We start from the raw sequence: 14400 nt of genomic DNA, 5'->3' as shown, positions 1-14400 counted from the left end.
CTAGCCAGTGGGGAATATTTTAACGAAATGTTTATAAAAATACCTGGAGTTGTTCCAAATCTAAGCGATATATGTCCCTAAATAAAATAGTTCTGTCATAATGAGCGTCTTCTTTCATATGTAGCATTGACACAGAAGAAGAGCAGATAGAGGCAAATAATAACTTGCCATGACAATTCTTATGTAACTGCCTATGTAAGCCCAGGCTTTGAGTTTCTTTCCTTTAAATGATATAAGCTTTATTATGGTTCAGTTCAGTGTTAATATAGTGGGACGACATTTTACTGTTATTTACTCTTATTGTAAATAACAGCAATATTACTAATTAGTATACATAATAATATATGTGCTATGCAGACATGCATATTCGTAATAATAATGATGATATACATAATACAGTATAAAGCTGACTGTACTTAATGAAACTGCATGGAAGAAGCTGAAAGCAGAAATAAGCAGTGTCTTCAAACTGCAGAGAAAACGTGAGAACGCCCATTCCCTCACACTTGTTAGGACACCTCAAAAATTAAGGCACAACAGAAAGGTGTGACTATTCTTTGAATCACAGAATCACTGAGTTGGAAAAGACCTTAGAGTTCATTTGGTCCAACCCCTCGAATGAAAGCAGGAAAGCTGAGGTTAATGCAGCTGAAGATGGGATTAGGTTAATGTTGATCTGTAGCTCTCTACCAGTAGAAGACTTACAGTAGATATTTTTGCTAAGATATCAAGTGTAAAATAATTTTGTATCTGAAAATTTTATGTTGGGGAAATTATATCATGTCCTTCCTGGTACTGGGATTCAATGAACTACTATATTCTTTTTCTGCAACTGCTACAATACTCCCTGACTTTTAGTACAGCTTTTATATCTCCTTTTCTCCAGACAAATCACTGGGCTAGAGAATCTTGGCAAAGGCAGAGCATCTGTTTGGAATTAAGGCATATTCAAAGGGATCAAGTCCCATCCTCTGTTGCTTTTCAAATGACCTCTTTTGGAACCACAACCATCTGGCAAATTTAGGATCATGATACACTGCGGACTTTGGCCAAATGGAAGCTGGTATCAGAGTAGTCACAAGTAATTTGATGCTAACTAACCTTTTTATTACGACTTCCTTTGGCTTTCGATGAATTCTTTCCCTTCTTATGGAGAAGAGCAACAGGAGGGGATTCAACAGGGCATCCATAAAAGGAAGCCTGGACTTTCTCTGGGTACCGCTGGAAATCTTCGACTTCAACTTCTTGATCCAACCTGTGTTTCAAAGAGAAGAAGGTGTTATGAATAGTTATCAGAAATTTTGTGAGCAAACTTTTTCTACATAGTAGAACTAAAACATGATTAAAACATCCATAGTAAGTTAATGTCAAATATATAGCTGTTGTTTTATTTAGTATCATTGTGAAAAATACAGATCTTTCCATTATATTTAAACTGATATTTTAAAAGACTTTGTGACTTAAAATCCTTGAAAACAAATCTGTGTGAAGTTGCAAATACCTTATTTTTTTTCCTTGAGTAAGGGCCAGCATATAACAGTGCTGCCTCAGAAGCATATCTATCTATCTTTATTGGGAAACCAATCTACCATAGCCTATATCCATTCTGCTCTTAACACTTCCTCACTGAGACTGTGAAATGTCTTACCCACTCCCTGCCCACCAGTTCACGTATTGTGTGGAACTTGCTCTTGCTACAACCTGTGGTATGGGTAGTGCTGGGCAAGACAAAATTTGGCTTGCTATTATTATTCAAGAGGCGTGTCTACATGAGATGCTAACTGCGCAGTACCCTTATAATACTGTGCAGTAGCACATCACAGCACAAACGGTGCTGATATGCTACTGCTCAGTTTTATTAGACTACTGCACAGTAACGTCACTAAAAAGGCATGCTCCGGCACTATGCATTGATTTAGTACTTGATTATACAAGTAGTAAACTTAATGCGCAGTAACTGTGGTGCATTAAATGAATGTGCAGATGTGCCCAAGGAGCCTTATAATTGTTACATGGTTCCAGTTCTCCAATAGCCATCTGTAATAGAGAGCCTGGGGCTCCTTGTTCCTTTAAGGTCAAAGCAGCCCAGCCAGGGAGCACTGCAGGCTAGGCAGGATACAGCAGCTGCCAGTTGCCAGGGCAACAGGGTAAATGAGGCAATTAGTCAGCACCTGCAGGCAGCCTGCTGACTGGAATGGGGCAGGGCCCTGGGAGGATATAAACCTGGGGCTTAGGCTGGCAAGCCAGTCTAGCCCTGCCAGCTGCAGGGTTAGGAGCTCCTGCCTCAGAGAGCTACCCAGGGACACTGGACTGACTGCTTTTCTGCTGGCAGCAGCATTGCCAGGTCTTGAATACAAAATGATCATATTGGAAGCTCAAAATTATTGTATTTGCTGAAAAACTATTGTACACTGAAAAAAATATGCAAATAAGTCCTCTTCTTACTTACTTCATATTGCTCACTGTAAGTCGCCAGTGAGTGAGTGAGAACTGGGTTATCAAAGTTAAAGCATTGCTTTATTTCAAGGCAAGCAGTCATAAGAAAGTGCTGGCAGCAAACCCAAAAGTTGGTTAAGACACCTTAAGAGTGACTTGGGTTTTGCATAGGTTATATCACTTAGTTGCCTCAAAAATGATTGTACATTTTGAACACTTTTACTATTATTGATTGTATATTGTGCAATGGTTGAAATTATTGTACAAATACCATAATTATTGTACACCTGGCAACACTAGCCTTCAGGAACAGTGTGGCTTGGGAAGCTCACAAGGAACCCAGGTTGGGAAGTATGTGAGCATGAGGGGTGAAGGAAGGCTTGCCCTCTTAAAGGGGTAGAGGGCTGCTTCCTTTGTTGCTGGTTATGTTATAACCCTGAGGCTTATGTCATGTTATATTTAGACTGGTGGTTTGGGTTGGGACTATAAGGGTGGTTTACGGAGGTCGTACTATTGCCTGAGGGGCATGTGATCGCCTTGATCCCTGCCAAGGGCAAGCTCAAAGCCCAAGTGACTACTGACCCAGAGTGGGCATACTGCAAGGCTTACAGGGCCAGGCAGGGCCCAGGAGCCTGGTGCCTGAGGAAGGGTGCAACCACACAGGGGCATGAGGCCTGGCAGACAAGAGCCAGGGGTCTGGTGACTGAAAGGGACAAATTGGAGCTAGTGTGTCAAGGCCAGGTCCAACATAGTGGGCCCAGGCTAGAAAGCCTAGCAAGAGTGAAGGGGTAGAGGCCTAGGAGGTTGAAGTGCCAACAAGAGAACAATGGTATAATAACACCCATGAGGCTTGGGGCATGGTGTAGGGGAGGATCTGGAGCCAAGAAATTAGCCTCTAAGGCTTTGGGTGCCCTACAGGGCACGGTTGGCCTGAGCAGCCCAGCGAGGTGCCTGGGACCTGAGAGGTCCAGCAAGGGGCCTGGGGAATAGTATGGACCAGTAGGGTGCCAGGGAACCCTAGCAAGGGTTCAGTTGAACCAGGGCCACGCAAAGGCCCATGGGCAGCCTCCCCATTATAACTATTATACCATCAAGGCATGCTCGGTGACATAGGAAGACGCCCTAGGGGTGGAGTGGGTACCAGTTGTGGAGCCACCAAGGAGATGTCATGGCCATCCTTGGGACCCTAATGTGCTATACCACTACTGGTTTGGATAAAACTTTTTGAATAAATTTATTTTGGAAAAATAAATCTGAGTACATATTAATTATAGTTATTAGGGGGCAGGTGCCTATATAATAAAGCAATTTCCCATCTGGCGGTACTTTTCTCAGCAAGCAACAAAATATGAAATATCTGTTCACCCTTACAGATGGTCCTTGTAGGATAAAATACTGGTGAGATACTGTACATTTTGCACAATTTCTGTCTGCATTGTACCTGTTCTGTACACACAAAACTGGCTTCAGTTCTCTGCCCTACATTCCCCTGGAAAAAACTATATAGAAACAGTTTGCAAAATAGAGCAAAACCTGATGGTTTTCCTAAGACAGAGCTTACAACTCAAGAGGACCCTGCAATGCATCATCCATTTATTTCAGAGGCAATCCTGGAAATTACATAATAAAAATGTAAATTAACAGCTATGCAAATTACGTCTTGCACCAGAGAAATAGCAGGTGCAATACTAAAAGCTGATTTACATCAGCAGTTATTTCCAGTTTAACAGTTTCTTGACCTAGCAGGGCAGTTCTGACAGATTTGATGGTAAATAAGAGAAACAGAAGTTTGCACATACTGGGAAAATAAGAAAAAATATTTTTACTGTGAAAATAATTAGTTCTCTTTAGTATTACACTCTGTGCCATCAGATATAGATTTCTGGAAGTATACTTGTAAGGATGTTACATACCTAGTGAAGTAGGCATTGCTTATGCATCCGGTGAAATTGGCATATTGAGTACTGAGGGGAGAGCCACCAAAATAGAATTTCTTAGCACTTTCAGGCTTTGGCCCTGATTTGTCCTTAGTTGGATTCTTTTTGCTGTAATTTTTGTCATCTACAATCAGCTTGTATCTGCAAAGAGTAAATATCCTTTTAACAACTGATTTTTTTGGAGCAGTCTATTCAGATAGTATTCCAGTTTGCATATATGTTGCATAATTCAGAGATCAGGAGATGATTCACTGAATAGCAGTATTATCACAAAGGAACCCTTTTGTTTCCAGCTGTGCAGCAAAAAAATTGGCTATGATGGTAGCTCAGGTTCAATGGCCCACAGCACTAGAGATGTTTATGAAATTTTATGATTACTGAGACTACAAGGAAAGTGCAATTTAACACATGAAGATTGCAACACAAGGCAGAAAGGGTCCCACCTTTCCAATGTCATATTGCCTACATCTGAAAACAGCAAATATTGGTCAATAACAATAAAATATTAGATTAGGTGTTTCTAGATTCTGATCCTTTGTGATAAATCCTAAAATCAAAAACAAAGCCTCCCAATAATCATCATTATTATTTCAGGACTAATGCATCAAAATGTGCCCCTGTATATATCAGGGGTGGGCAATTATTTGGGCCACAGGACACATAGGGAATTTTAGTGAGCTGTTGCAGGCTGAGTCAACACTGCCCACACCCTTGTGCAGCAGCTCACCAAAACTCCCTAGCAGCCCCATCCTGTCTGCCTGGCTCTGTGCCCTGCCTGGGTGGGTCCCAGCCAGTCACCATGGAGACCCTGGGTTTATGGACCCGTGACGGCATGGAGCCAGAGCCCGGGGCAGAGCTGTAATCGGGTCCCTGCATGCCTCTACCGTCAGAACCAGTATCCATCACAGGGGTGTGTGGGCAGCAGATCATGGCTCCACTCTCAGCTGGGATGGGATCTGAGGAAATGGCATCTGGGAGCAGGATGGGCAGGCAGGGCTGGGGCTGGAATCATAGGGCAGTGACAGCATGGGGCCAGGGCCAGGGCCCCATGATTCCAGCCCCAACCCCACCTGTTCCGGATGTCGCTCCCCCAGACACCAACTATGGCCCCATCCTGGCCAAGCATGAAGCAAAGCCATGATCCATTGCCCCTTGCTCCTGTGTCAGGCACCAGTTCTCTGGGCGGTGCATGTGGGGAATGGATCATTGTTGTGCCCTGGGTCCTAGCCCAAACTATATCCACAGCTACAACACACCCTGACATCTCTTTCTCTCCCCTTCCTGTCCTAACCATCCCCACAGCTACATCACCACAATGTCCTTGCCCCTTGCACTGTTTATACCAGCTCCTGCCCTGCATGCTGAAAGTAGTGCCAGAGGGGCACTGGCATCAGCTGTGGATGCTGCCAGCTGTGGACATTGCTGGCAAGTTCCTAGTGCGGATTGGGGTGGCTGTTTGGGACTGCAGCTAATGTGTTGATGTGTGCTTCTGGTGCACAGGGCAGGAGCTAGTGTAAGTTGTGGAAGGGTCTGGGATGTGCCTGGCACAACCCAGCAGCTAGAACCACTGGCTCCTCATGGCCTTGTTCTCATGACTTTGAAGCTGCCCACCTGCAGCCTGGATACAAACAGTTGGCGAGCCAGATCCAGCTCACAAGCCATATTTTGTCCACCCCTATAGATATGCAACATTTTGAAAAATATGTCTTTAACATTATTATAAATCACAGGTCACACATGCAAACCTCCATGTGAGTCTGAAAAATGAGCAAGAATAGGTTTTCTCTGCATAGGCAAGTGACTGTAAGGAAGACTTTGAAAACCTGGTCTTGAATTATAAGAGTTTTTTTTTAAATTGAGCATGGTGATGAAGTGAACAGATTTAAATGAAACAAATATTTCAGGTTTTACAAGTGGGGGCTTGTTCCCTGCCATCTTGAATCTAAAATTTTTGCAGCCAGGCAACAATAAAGGTATTATGGACAGTTTTTACTATGTATATCCAGAATGACATTTCTAAGCAAAGATGACTCAGTTAATTTAAGATTTTTGGGGTGTTTTAACAAAGCAAGCAGTCAGTTCTTCTGAAGAATTAATCATTTGCCAATTTGCAGCTTTTAGTTATCAGTGTTTTTCCATGAGAAGAAAAAATAATCTTCACAAGCTTAAAATAGTACCCCTCCTCCCCCCTGACAAAGTTTTATTAAAATAATTGCATATTGCAGTCAAGCAGAGTAGACTATAGATTTGAGGTTTGTATTTTTTAATTGTTTATCCCTTGCAAGAAGGGTCTAGTATGGAAAAAACTTCTAAAACAGTGGCTTTGAAATCTGCTTTACAAAAACATTAATAGACAACTTGCACCGTATAAACATTATATATCAGATAGTGGTGATGGTGGTGAACTAAAACATGCTGAGTAGCCTTACCTTTCTGGTGAGGCAGAAGTAATGATAAAATGAGTTTTACCATCATTGTAATTGCTATCTTTTGACTGAACTTTGATTCCCTTTGTATTTAAAACTACAGCACCTTTATCCATAGAGATGGAAAATACATCTGACTGAAACACAAAAAAACCAAAAACATGTTTCAAAGACAAGCACATTGCAGTAAGCTTCAAAGTTCTGTGAATTTTCCTGTAATACCTTTTTTTTCCTTTTGCTTGTCACATATATATTATTGCTGTTCCCCTAGGTTTTTTTGCAGGGGCAAAGTGTGCCAGTTAGAAGAGAAATGGTTTCTTTGGATCTGATATTTAGGCCACTCATTAAATAGTTACTCCATTATTTCCCATTTAGGGCCCAATCTCCATCAGTCTAGCAATGCTTGCATTCCATTTGTGATTTTGGGTTCTTCTTTTATACTACTTTACAGCACTTCTTTACAGTAGGGTTCCTTACAGAACTGACACTTTCTGATACTTTAGGCTGTCTGTTTTGGTTAACTCAACATATTTACATTCCATGTTTCCAAGTTTAGATGGCAAATGTGGATAAGTTAGAAAACACCAAGGAAAAGTATACTCACTCCTTCAGTATAATAGAATAGCAACCCATTAGGCTGCAAGGTTCGGAAATTGAATCCTCCTTCAAAATCATCAAAGGGAGATCCTTTTTGGCTGGATGCAATGAAGCTCTCTCCATTGAAATATGCTTTGCGGGACATCTGCATGTCAAGTAAACAAAGTCACAAGTGGGTTGTAGACAGTGTTTTTAAAATACTTTTCAGTACTAATGCAATACTATACAATTTCCTATTATACTGTACAATACACACAATGTGCCATTTTTAGCAATACAGTAAGGTTAGTAACAAAAAGATAAATAGCATATTTTCCTTTAGACTCTGTTGGGTCAGTTCTCCAAGGATGGAGACTCCACAACCTCTCTGGGTAACCTGTTCCAGTGTTTTACTACCCTCCTAATGAGAATGTTTTTCCTAATACCTAACATATACTTCCCTTGCTGCAGCTTGAGCCCATTGCTTCTTGTCCTGTCATCTGCCACCTCTGAGGACAGTTTAGATGCATCTTCTTTGTAACCCCCCTTCAGGTAGTTGCAGGTTGATACTCAAACCCCACTCAGTCTTCCCTTCTATGAACTAAATACAGTCTTCTCTTCTATAGACCAATTCCCTCAGCCTCTCCTCAGAAGTCATGTGCCCCAGCCCCCTCAGCATTTTTGTTTCCCTCTGCTAGACTCTCCAATTTGTCCACTTTTTTTTCTGTGGTGGGGGGCCCAAAATTGGACATGGTACTCCAGATGTGGCCTCACCAGTGCCAAATGGAGGGGAATAATCACTCCCCTTGGTCTGCTGGCAGTGCTCCTACTAATGCAGCCCAGTATGCTGTTAGCCTTCTTTGCAACAAGGGCACGCTGACTCATATTCATCTTACTGTTCACCATAACTCCTAAGTCCTTGTCTGCAGAGCTGCTGCTTAGCCAGTCAGTCCCCAGCCTGTACTGGTGCATGGGATTATTTCATCCTAAGTGCAGGACTTTGGACTTCTCCTTATTGAACCTAATGAGATTTCTTTTGGTCCAATCCTCCAGTTGTTGAGGTCTCTCTGAATTATAACCCTACCCTACCTAGTCTATAAAGCATGTTAAGTCACATTCAGAATAAAAACATTAGTTGTAGTCTTATGCATGGTGTTGAACTTACCAGTGATTCTTCTGGGCAGCCGTAGCTGATTCCCAGGGTTCCAGGCTCCTCTAACAAGTTGAAATCTTTCTTTTGAAACTGGAAACCTTTCATGCAGCCTTTAAAACCAGTATTTACTGTCAGATGTGAGCTAACATGGCTGGAAAACAAAGTCAAACCCTTAACTCAGTGGGTTTTTTTCCTGCGGCACAAGGTATTCAGAAAAAAAATGGGCCAAAATTCCCTTACCCCAGTGATACTCAGTTTCCATCTCTTTCATGTAAAGTGACTTTTTACCTACATTTTATATCCTGAAAAGCTAAGATGCATCAATTCTGATAAATGCTTGTGAGAACTGAGAAGAAATCAAGCAGAGAAACCATGAGAATATTAAAACAGCAACTGTAATTAAAAGGCATGATGTGATTTTTGTATTTGTTTTGAACAAGTTATATAATTAAAGTTATATTTAAGTTGTCCTCCAATAAACTACCTCATTGTCTATTTCCATTCTCTTTTCCATAGTCAGCAACTTACTTCATAAGAGATAACACTCAGGCATCTCCAGAATGGAATTGAAGTACTGTACATGTAACCAGAATATGGCTTTCAGTAATCCCGTTCATGTCAGGTTGAGATTGCTGTCACAATCATATGTACTGACTGCACTTGTATACTTTACAAGTTTTTTTTTGTTTATAGTACTGCTGTTCACCATACTGTACTTGTGTCAACATACAGTTGACTTAACATACATCAGTGAACGGCTTTCCTGCATTCATTTTTTATCACCAGGGATCCAGGTTTTCTGTTTCCTGCAGGAAAATGAGGATTTTCCCCTTTTAAAGGAGAAAATTGCAGATTTTCTCCTTTGAAGCAGGAAACTGAGGATTTCCTTTTGCAGGCCAGCAGTCTTCCAGCCTGCAAGGAGCTGATTAGGACTGGGGGGAGTGGGGCAATGGCAACTGGAGGCAGGGGATGCATTTAATTTAATGTATAGAATATAAATACTCATTTAACCAGCAACTATTCATTATATTATTTTCTCCTGGCTGCTCAGTCACCTACATTTCTAGGTCCCTCTGGAAGTTTTCACACCAGTTTCTTAAACTGCCTCTTGTAAGGGACTTTATGAAAGACTTTTAGGAAAGCCATATGCCCCCCATCTACATGTTCTACTTAAGGTATAGCATGTACATCATAGGAAAATCTGCAATATTCTCCTTTACAGGGGAAAATCCTAATTTTTCTGCAGGAAGCAGAAAAGCTGGATCCCTGATGATAAAAAATGAATGCAGGAAAGCCGTACGTCCTCCACCACCCAGCTCATGGCCTGTGCCCCTCCCCTCCTACCACAGACTTACTTGGAAGGAGCTGCTCTCCACTGTTACTTGGCTGCCACATGCACGTGCATGCACATGTGTGCATGACACCGGCAGCCTCCAATTGCCATCCTCCCTCAGACCCTTGCAGGCTGGACTGGAACTTGGCAAGCCTGCAAAGGGAAACCCATGATTTCCCATGTTTTTGTCCTTTAAAGGAGAAGCCTGGAATCAGGTTTCCCCTGCACTGGGAAAAAGGCATGATGGGATTTGATTTGTGATCCCACAATCATGCTTCCTGCCGTGCATGTGTGGCATGACAGGAGGCATGACTATGTGGATTATGCATTAGATCCCATTGTTCCTTTACCTGTATGTGGAGATGGCCTCAGAGTCAGAGAATTCTAGTAGATTTGAAAGGCATAATTTTTTTTGAGAGACAGTTTGTCTTTATCACATAATGTTAATCAAAGCATTTTACCTGTTATTAATTAATTATTCAGACAGTTAAGATGGTCTTGAAAGAGGGCTTCAGGGATTGATCTATAATTTCTAAGATCTCCCCTACCATTGTTTTAATAAACCGCACATTTACTATCAATTCCTCTGGCATACAAGTGAATTTTAAGGAAATACTGGATATTTGTGTTGCTAGTACTGACATTATTTGGCGGCTGGAGCCCTCATGGAAATCAGAGGCATAACGGGGCAGCTCTGTGTACCCCTTCTTCCTCCAAAAGTGGTGCCTGGTCATGCCCCCTCAGTTGCACTACTGATGAAAATACTAGCTTATTTTACCTAAGGAATACATGCACTACATCAATGCAATGTGCACCTCTGAATATGTCTAATCAGGTCTTCCAGCTAATGCTAAGAGAGGAACAGGGTGTGGCCATGGTCCTGTTCCTACATATTTCAGGAAGCAAGGATTGTATATGCTTATGGGACTAAGGAGGAGTTTTATCAAATGGCTTAAGGGGAAAGAAAAAATTTCATGTGTCTTTCTCTCTTGCATTTTCACATCTATACAAGTCCAGCTGAGCTTGAGCCCATAGATAATCAGTGGTGACTTGTAGGGGGGGCACAGGGGTGCCGGTGGACACCCTGAGAGCACCAGTGCACCCATTGCAAGTGCCAGCTGATCGCTGCGATTGCTGCAGCCGTTACTGGGAGCAGCTTCAGTGATCGGCCAGTGCTTGCTTCCAGAAGCGGCCACAGCCACTCCCAGAAGTGGCTGCAGTGATCGGCCACAGCAATTGGCCATTGCAGGATTGCCCAGGGAGGACCCCTTCCCAGTTGGCAGGATTGCTCTCCCCAGTCAGTGAGACAAGTCACAGGGGGCGCAGGTGCCCCCCGGAACTAAGGTTGCACCAGTCGTCCATGTAGATAATAGAGACTTATTAGAATTGAAAATTAAAGCGGGAAAAAAATCATCCCTTTAATTGAAAACATGGTATCTAATGCCTGAGTTGATACTGTAAGGACACTTTTTTGCAGCGAAGATCACTTTTTAAAAACAAAGGGTTGGGTGGGGGGGAATAGTTTTTCCTGTATACAGAAAAAGGTGGGATTATGTTTTCATACACACTTTAAAAAATGTCTTTTTGTCCTAAGCATTTATCAAGTTCAATCACCAGCAGAGCTGCAGAGCTACAGCCTCTTGAATCTGTGCACAAATGCAGAACTCTGTACTTAAGCAAAAATAAAAGATGGAGCTGCAGGAGCTATAAAGGGGGTAAAACACACGTGACTGAAAACAACTGTGCATCAACCTTAATATTTAGTTAAAAAGAAGTACTGATTGAACCTGGATTGTAAACTAACCTGGACTGTAAGATCTCAGTAGGGGCTCCCCCTATGTAGATATCAGTGAATGGCATTGCTGTCCTTTCATTGTCTACACTTTTTATGTGTCGTCTGTCCACCACCAGAATCATTTTCTTAGAGTTATGATAAATAACAGAAATCTGAAAGAAAAATTCACATGTAAACAAGAAATGTTCAAAAAAATGCCTTTTAGAAGTTGTCATGGCTTTAATTACTGTCTATTGTTATTTCTAAATTTAACCATTCTAATTTGTCAAAAAAATTGTGAGTCAATAGAGAAAATGCTGCCATTTTCTCTCCTCTGACATGCATTTTGCTGCTTATACAACTTCAAGTGGCACAGCACGGTGTGTCAGAAGCGGTGGATCTCTGGTGCATCCAAGAATGAAAAGGTACGTGTATAAATGCCCGATGACTAGAAGCGAGCTTATTTTGATTACATGATTCCTATGGGATAGTGGCAGAAATTACACATAAACCAATATAAGTGATGAGAAACCAGTTCTAACCTGTAACACAGCAGATGTTCAGTGTATATAAACTGCTTTCAAAATGGCCAAAACCAGTTTAAGATAAACCTGCATGGATGTAGTATCAGACTTAATTGATTTAGGTTAAACTGGTTTACTGAACTTCAGTCCCAGATCCCCTCCAGATTCAAGTTAACTCACAGTCCCCCAGCATCCCAAGATGCTTTGTACCTCCCCCACAACCTCTCTTCCTTGCAGGGCAGATGAGGTAGACTTGGCCCAAGCTGTCTGCTCCAGCCAAGCAGGGAGGTGTGGTCTAATGCCCCAACTCCCCGCCACACTCCGGCCCCCTCAGCTTCTGACCTGGGCCACTGCTGGCATGTGGTTACATTTCTGGAATCAAAAGTGAATGTCTGTTCACTTCCTTATTAGTTCAATCTACACAGCTTAGTCTAGACTGCAGAGATTGAATTGATTTAGCCTTGGAAGTTTTGACTGTCTGTACTTAGCCTAGTTAATGGCTAAAAACAGGACCTTTTACTTTCTAGAAAATATTAACATTGGCTAAGTTGCAGGATGGTATAAATAAGACATGTGCATGACTTCAAATATTTTCCCATTTATACCAAACAAGAATATGGACATATATCTTAAAAACTGTTTCTATTGTGATACATAAATTCTGCTCTCATACAAGTTAAAAAGCACTGTAACCCCACTAACATCAGCAATCAGTTTCTGCATTTACATCATGGAAATGAAGTTATAGTTCAGATTTATTACTGCTATTGTCAGAGTTAAACTGCTTTGAAACAAATTCTCTGGTACACCCGCTGCAGGTACAGTGTTAGTTTCTGAGTCACTGAAATTTATAAACAAGTGTCTATAGATCAAAAACCAGTACTGAATTTTCCTCTGTGTAAGTCACTTCCTAATGGAATAGGGTTATGGCTAAATACAATAATGACTATATTATCTCACATGCAGCACACATCAGTATAATACTATATACATTGGTTTTGAAAGGCAGAATGAAGAAAAAAATGTTATTTCCTTGCAGTAAGTAATTGATTAGCAGCAGCTAGGAAGCAGAGCCTGCTCCTTGTTTTGCTCCCTGTGAATCACATGCAGATTTTATTTGCACTTTTTCCCCAACTCAGGGATGGGCAAAATGGTGGATCTGGCTGGTGGCCGGACTCTATTTCTCAGCAACCCCTGCCTGTGCCGCTCCCAGCTGGTCTCCATGCTGACCCTGGGAGTGGTGGGGCCATGATAGCATGGCGTCATGACAACCCTGTGCTCCCAGGGTCCCTATGGAAACTGGCCCGGAGAGGTATAGGCAGGGTATGAGGCTGAGCAGGGAGCTGCTCTGGGGCCAGGGCCAGGATCTTGTGGCAGTGACAGCATGGGGCTGGAGCTGGGGCAAAGCCACGATCTGCTGCCTGCATGCCCCTGCCCGCAAGACCCATGTTTGTCACAGGGACATGCAGGCAGCGGATCATGGCTCTGCCTTGGGGCTGATCTGGCCCAAGGCCTGAACTTTGCCCACCCCTGCTCTAACTGGCAGAAACAGTTCTTACCATATTGCATGCATATAATGCTTACTACAATTTCTAGCAGCTTTTTGGGTGGAAAAGTGCCTGGTTGATGTGAGAAAATATGGTATGCTATTTGAAGGGGGGAAAAGAATCAAAACTTGTGGCAGAAGTAATATCTTTTATTAGACCAACTAAATATTTGCAAAAATATGTCAGCTGATCCTTTTGCACTTCCAAGCAAACCTAAACTGCATTAGGGACCTGCCTAAATTGTGGCAGAAGTGTGCTGCATAGCAGCTCCTTTAATCTCGTGCTTTTTGCCATGCAACTCCTCCACCACTGATTAGCACTGAGTGGCCCCACTGTTTGCCACTTGCTGCTAGTCAGCTGGAAGGTCAAAAGCTGGTTTTAAATATGCCACAGTTTCGGCTTCCCGCTGCTGGTTGTCTGAGGGGCCCGAGCTGCCTTGCTGCTTGCTCTTGATTGGCTGGGAAGCAAAAACGGCAGCATGTTTAAAACTGTTTTTTGCCTCCTGGCTGATCAGCAGTAAGTGGCGAGCAGTGGGGCCGATGACGCCCCTCTGTCAATCAGTGGTGGGATGGGAGACACATGGCAAAAAGAGCAAGATTAAAGCAGTCGCTGTGCAGCACACTTCCGCCACAATTTAGGTAGGTCCCTAGCAATAACCTGCCTGTCAGGGAACCTGCGCTTATTGCCTGGTTGA

At 42.5% G+C, this 14400-nt stretch overlaps 1 protein-coding gene across 1 annotated transcript in view; it reads right to left on the bottom strand.

The window, feature by feature from the left end:
• LAMA4 (laminin subunit alpha 4) overlaps positions 1-14400 on the bottom strand; it is a 264483-nt gene that overhangs the window by 31399 nt on the left and 218684 nt on the right. Inside the window, exons 25-30 of the mRNA XM_019520073.1 lie at positions 11666-11808; positions 8541-8679; positions 7404-7541; positions 6803-6936; positions 4350-4514; positions 1102-1255 (exon numbers count right to left, since the gene is read on the bottom strand). Of these exons, the coding sequence (XP_019375618.1) occupies positions 1102-1255; positions 4350-4514; positions 6803-6936; positions 7404-7541; positions 8541-8679; positions 11666-11808 (873 nt within the window). The remainder of the gene's footprint in view (positions 1-1101; positions 1256-4349; positions 4515-6802; positions 6937-7403; positions 7542-8540; positions 8680-11665; positions 11809-14400) is intronic.

This window comes from Gavialis gangeticus, unplaced genomic scaffold (assembly GCF_001723915.1).
Source record: "Gavialis gangeticus isolate Ggan-Ray unplaced genomic scaffold, GavGan_comp1, whole genome shotgun sequence".
Taxonomy (NCBI): Eukaryota; Metazoa; Chordata; order Crocodylia; family Gavialidae; genus Gavialis; species Gavialis gangeticus.
Note: the sequence above shows the minus strand (reverse complement) of the source record. Positions and strands in the feature narration are given on the sequence as shown.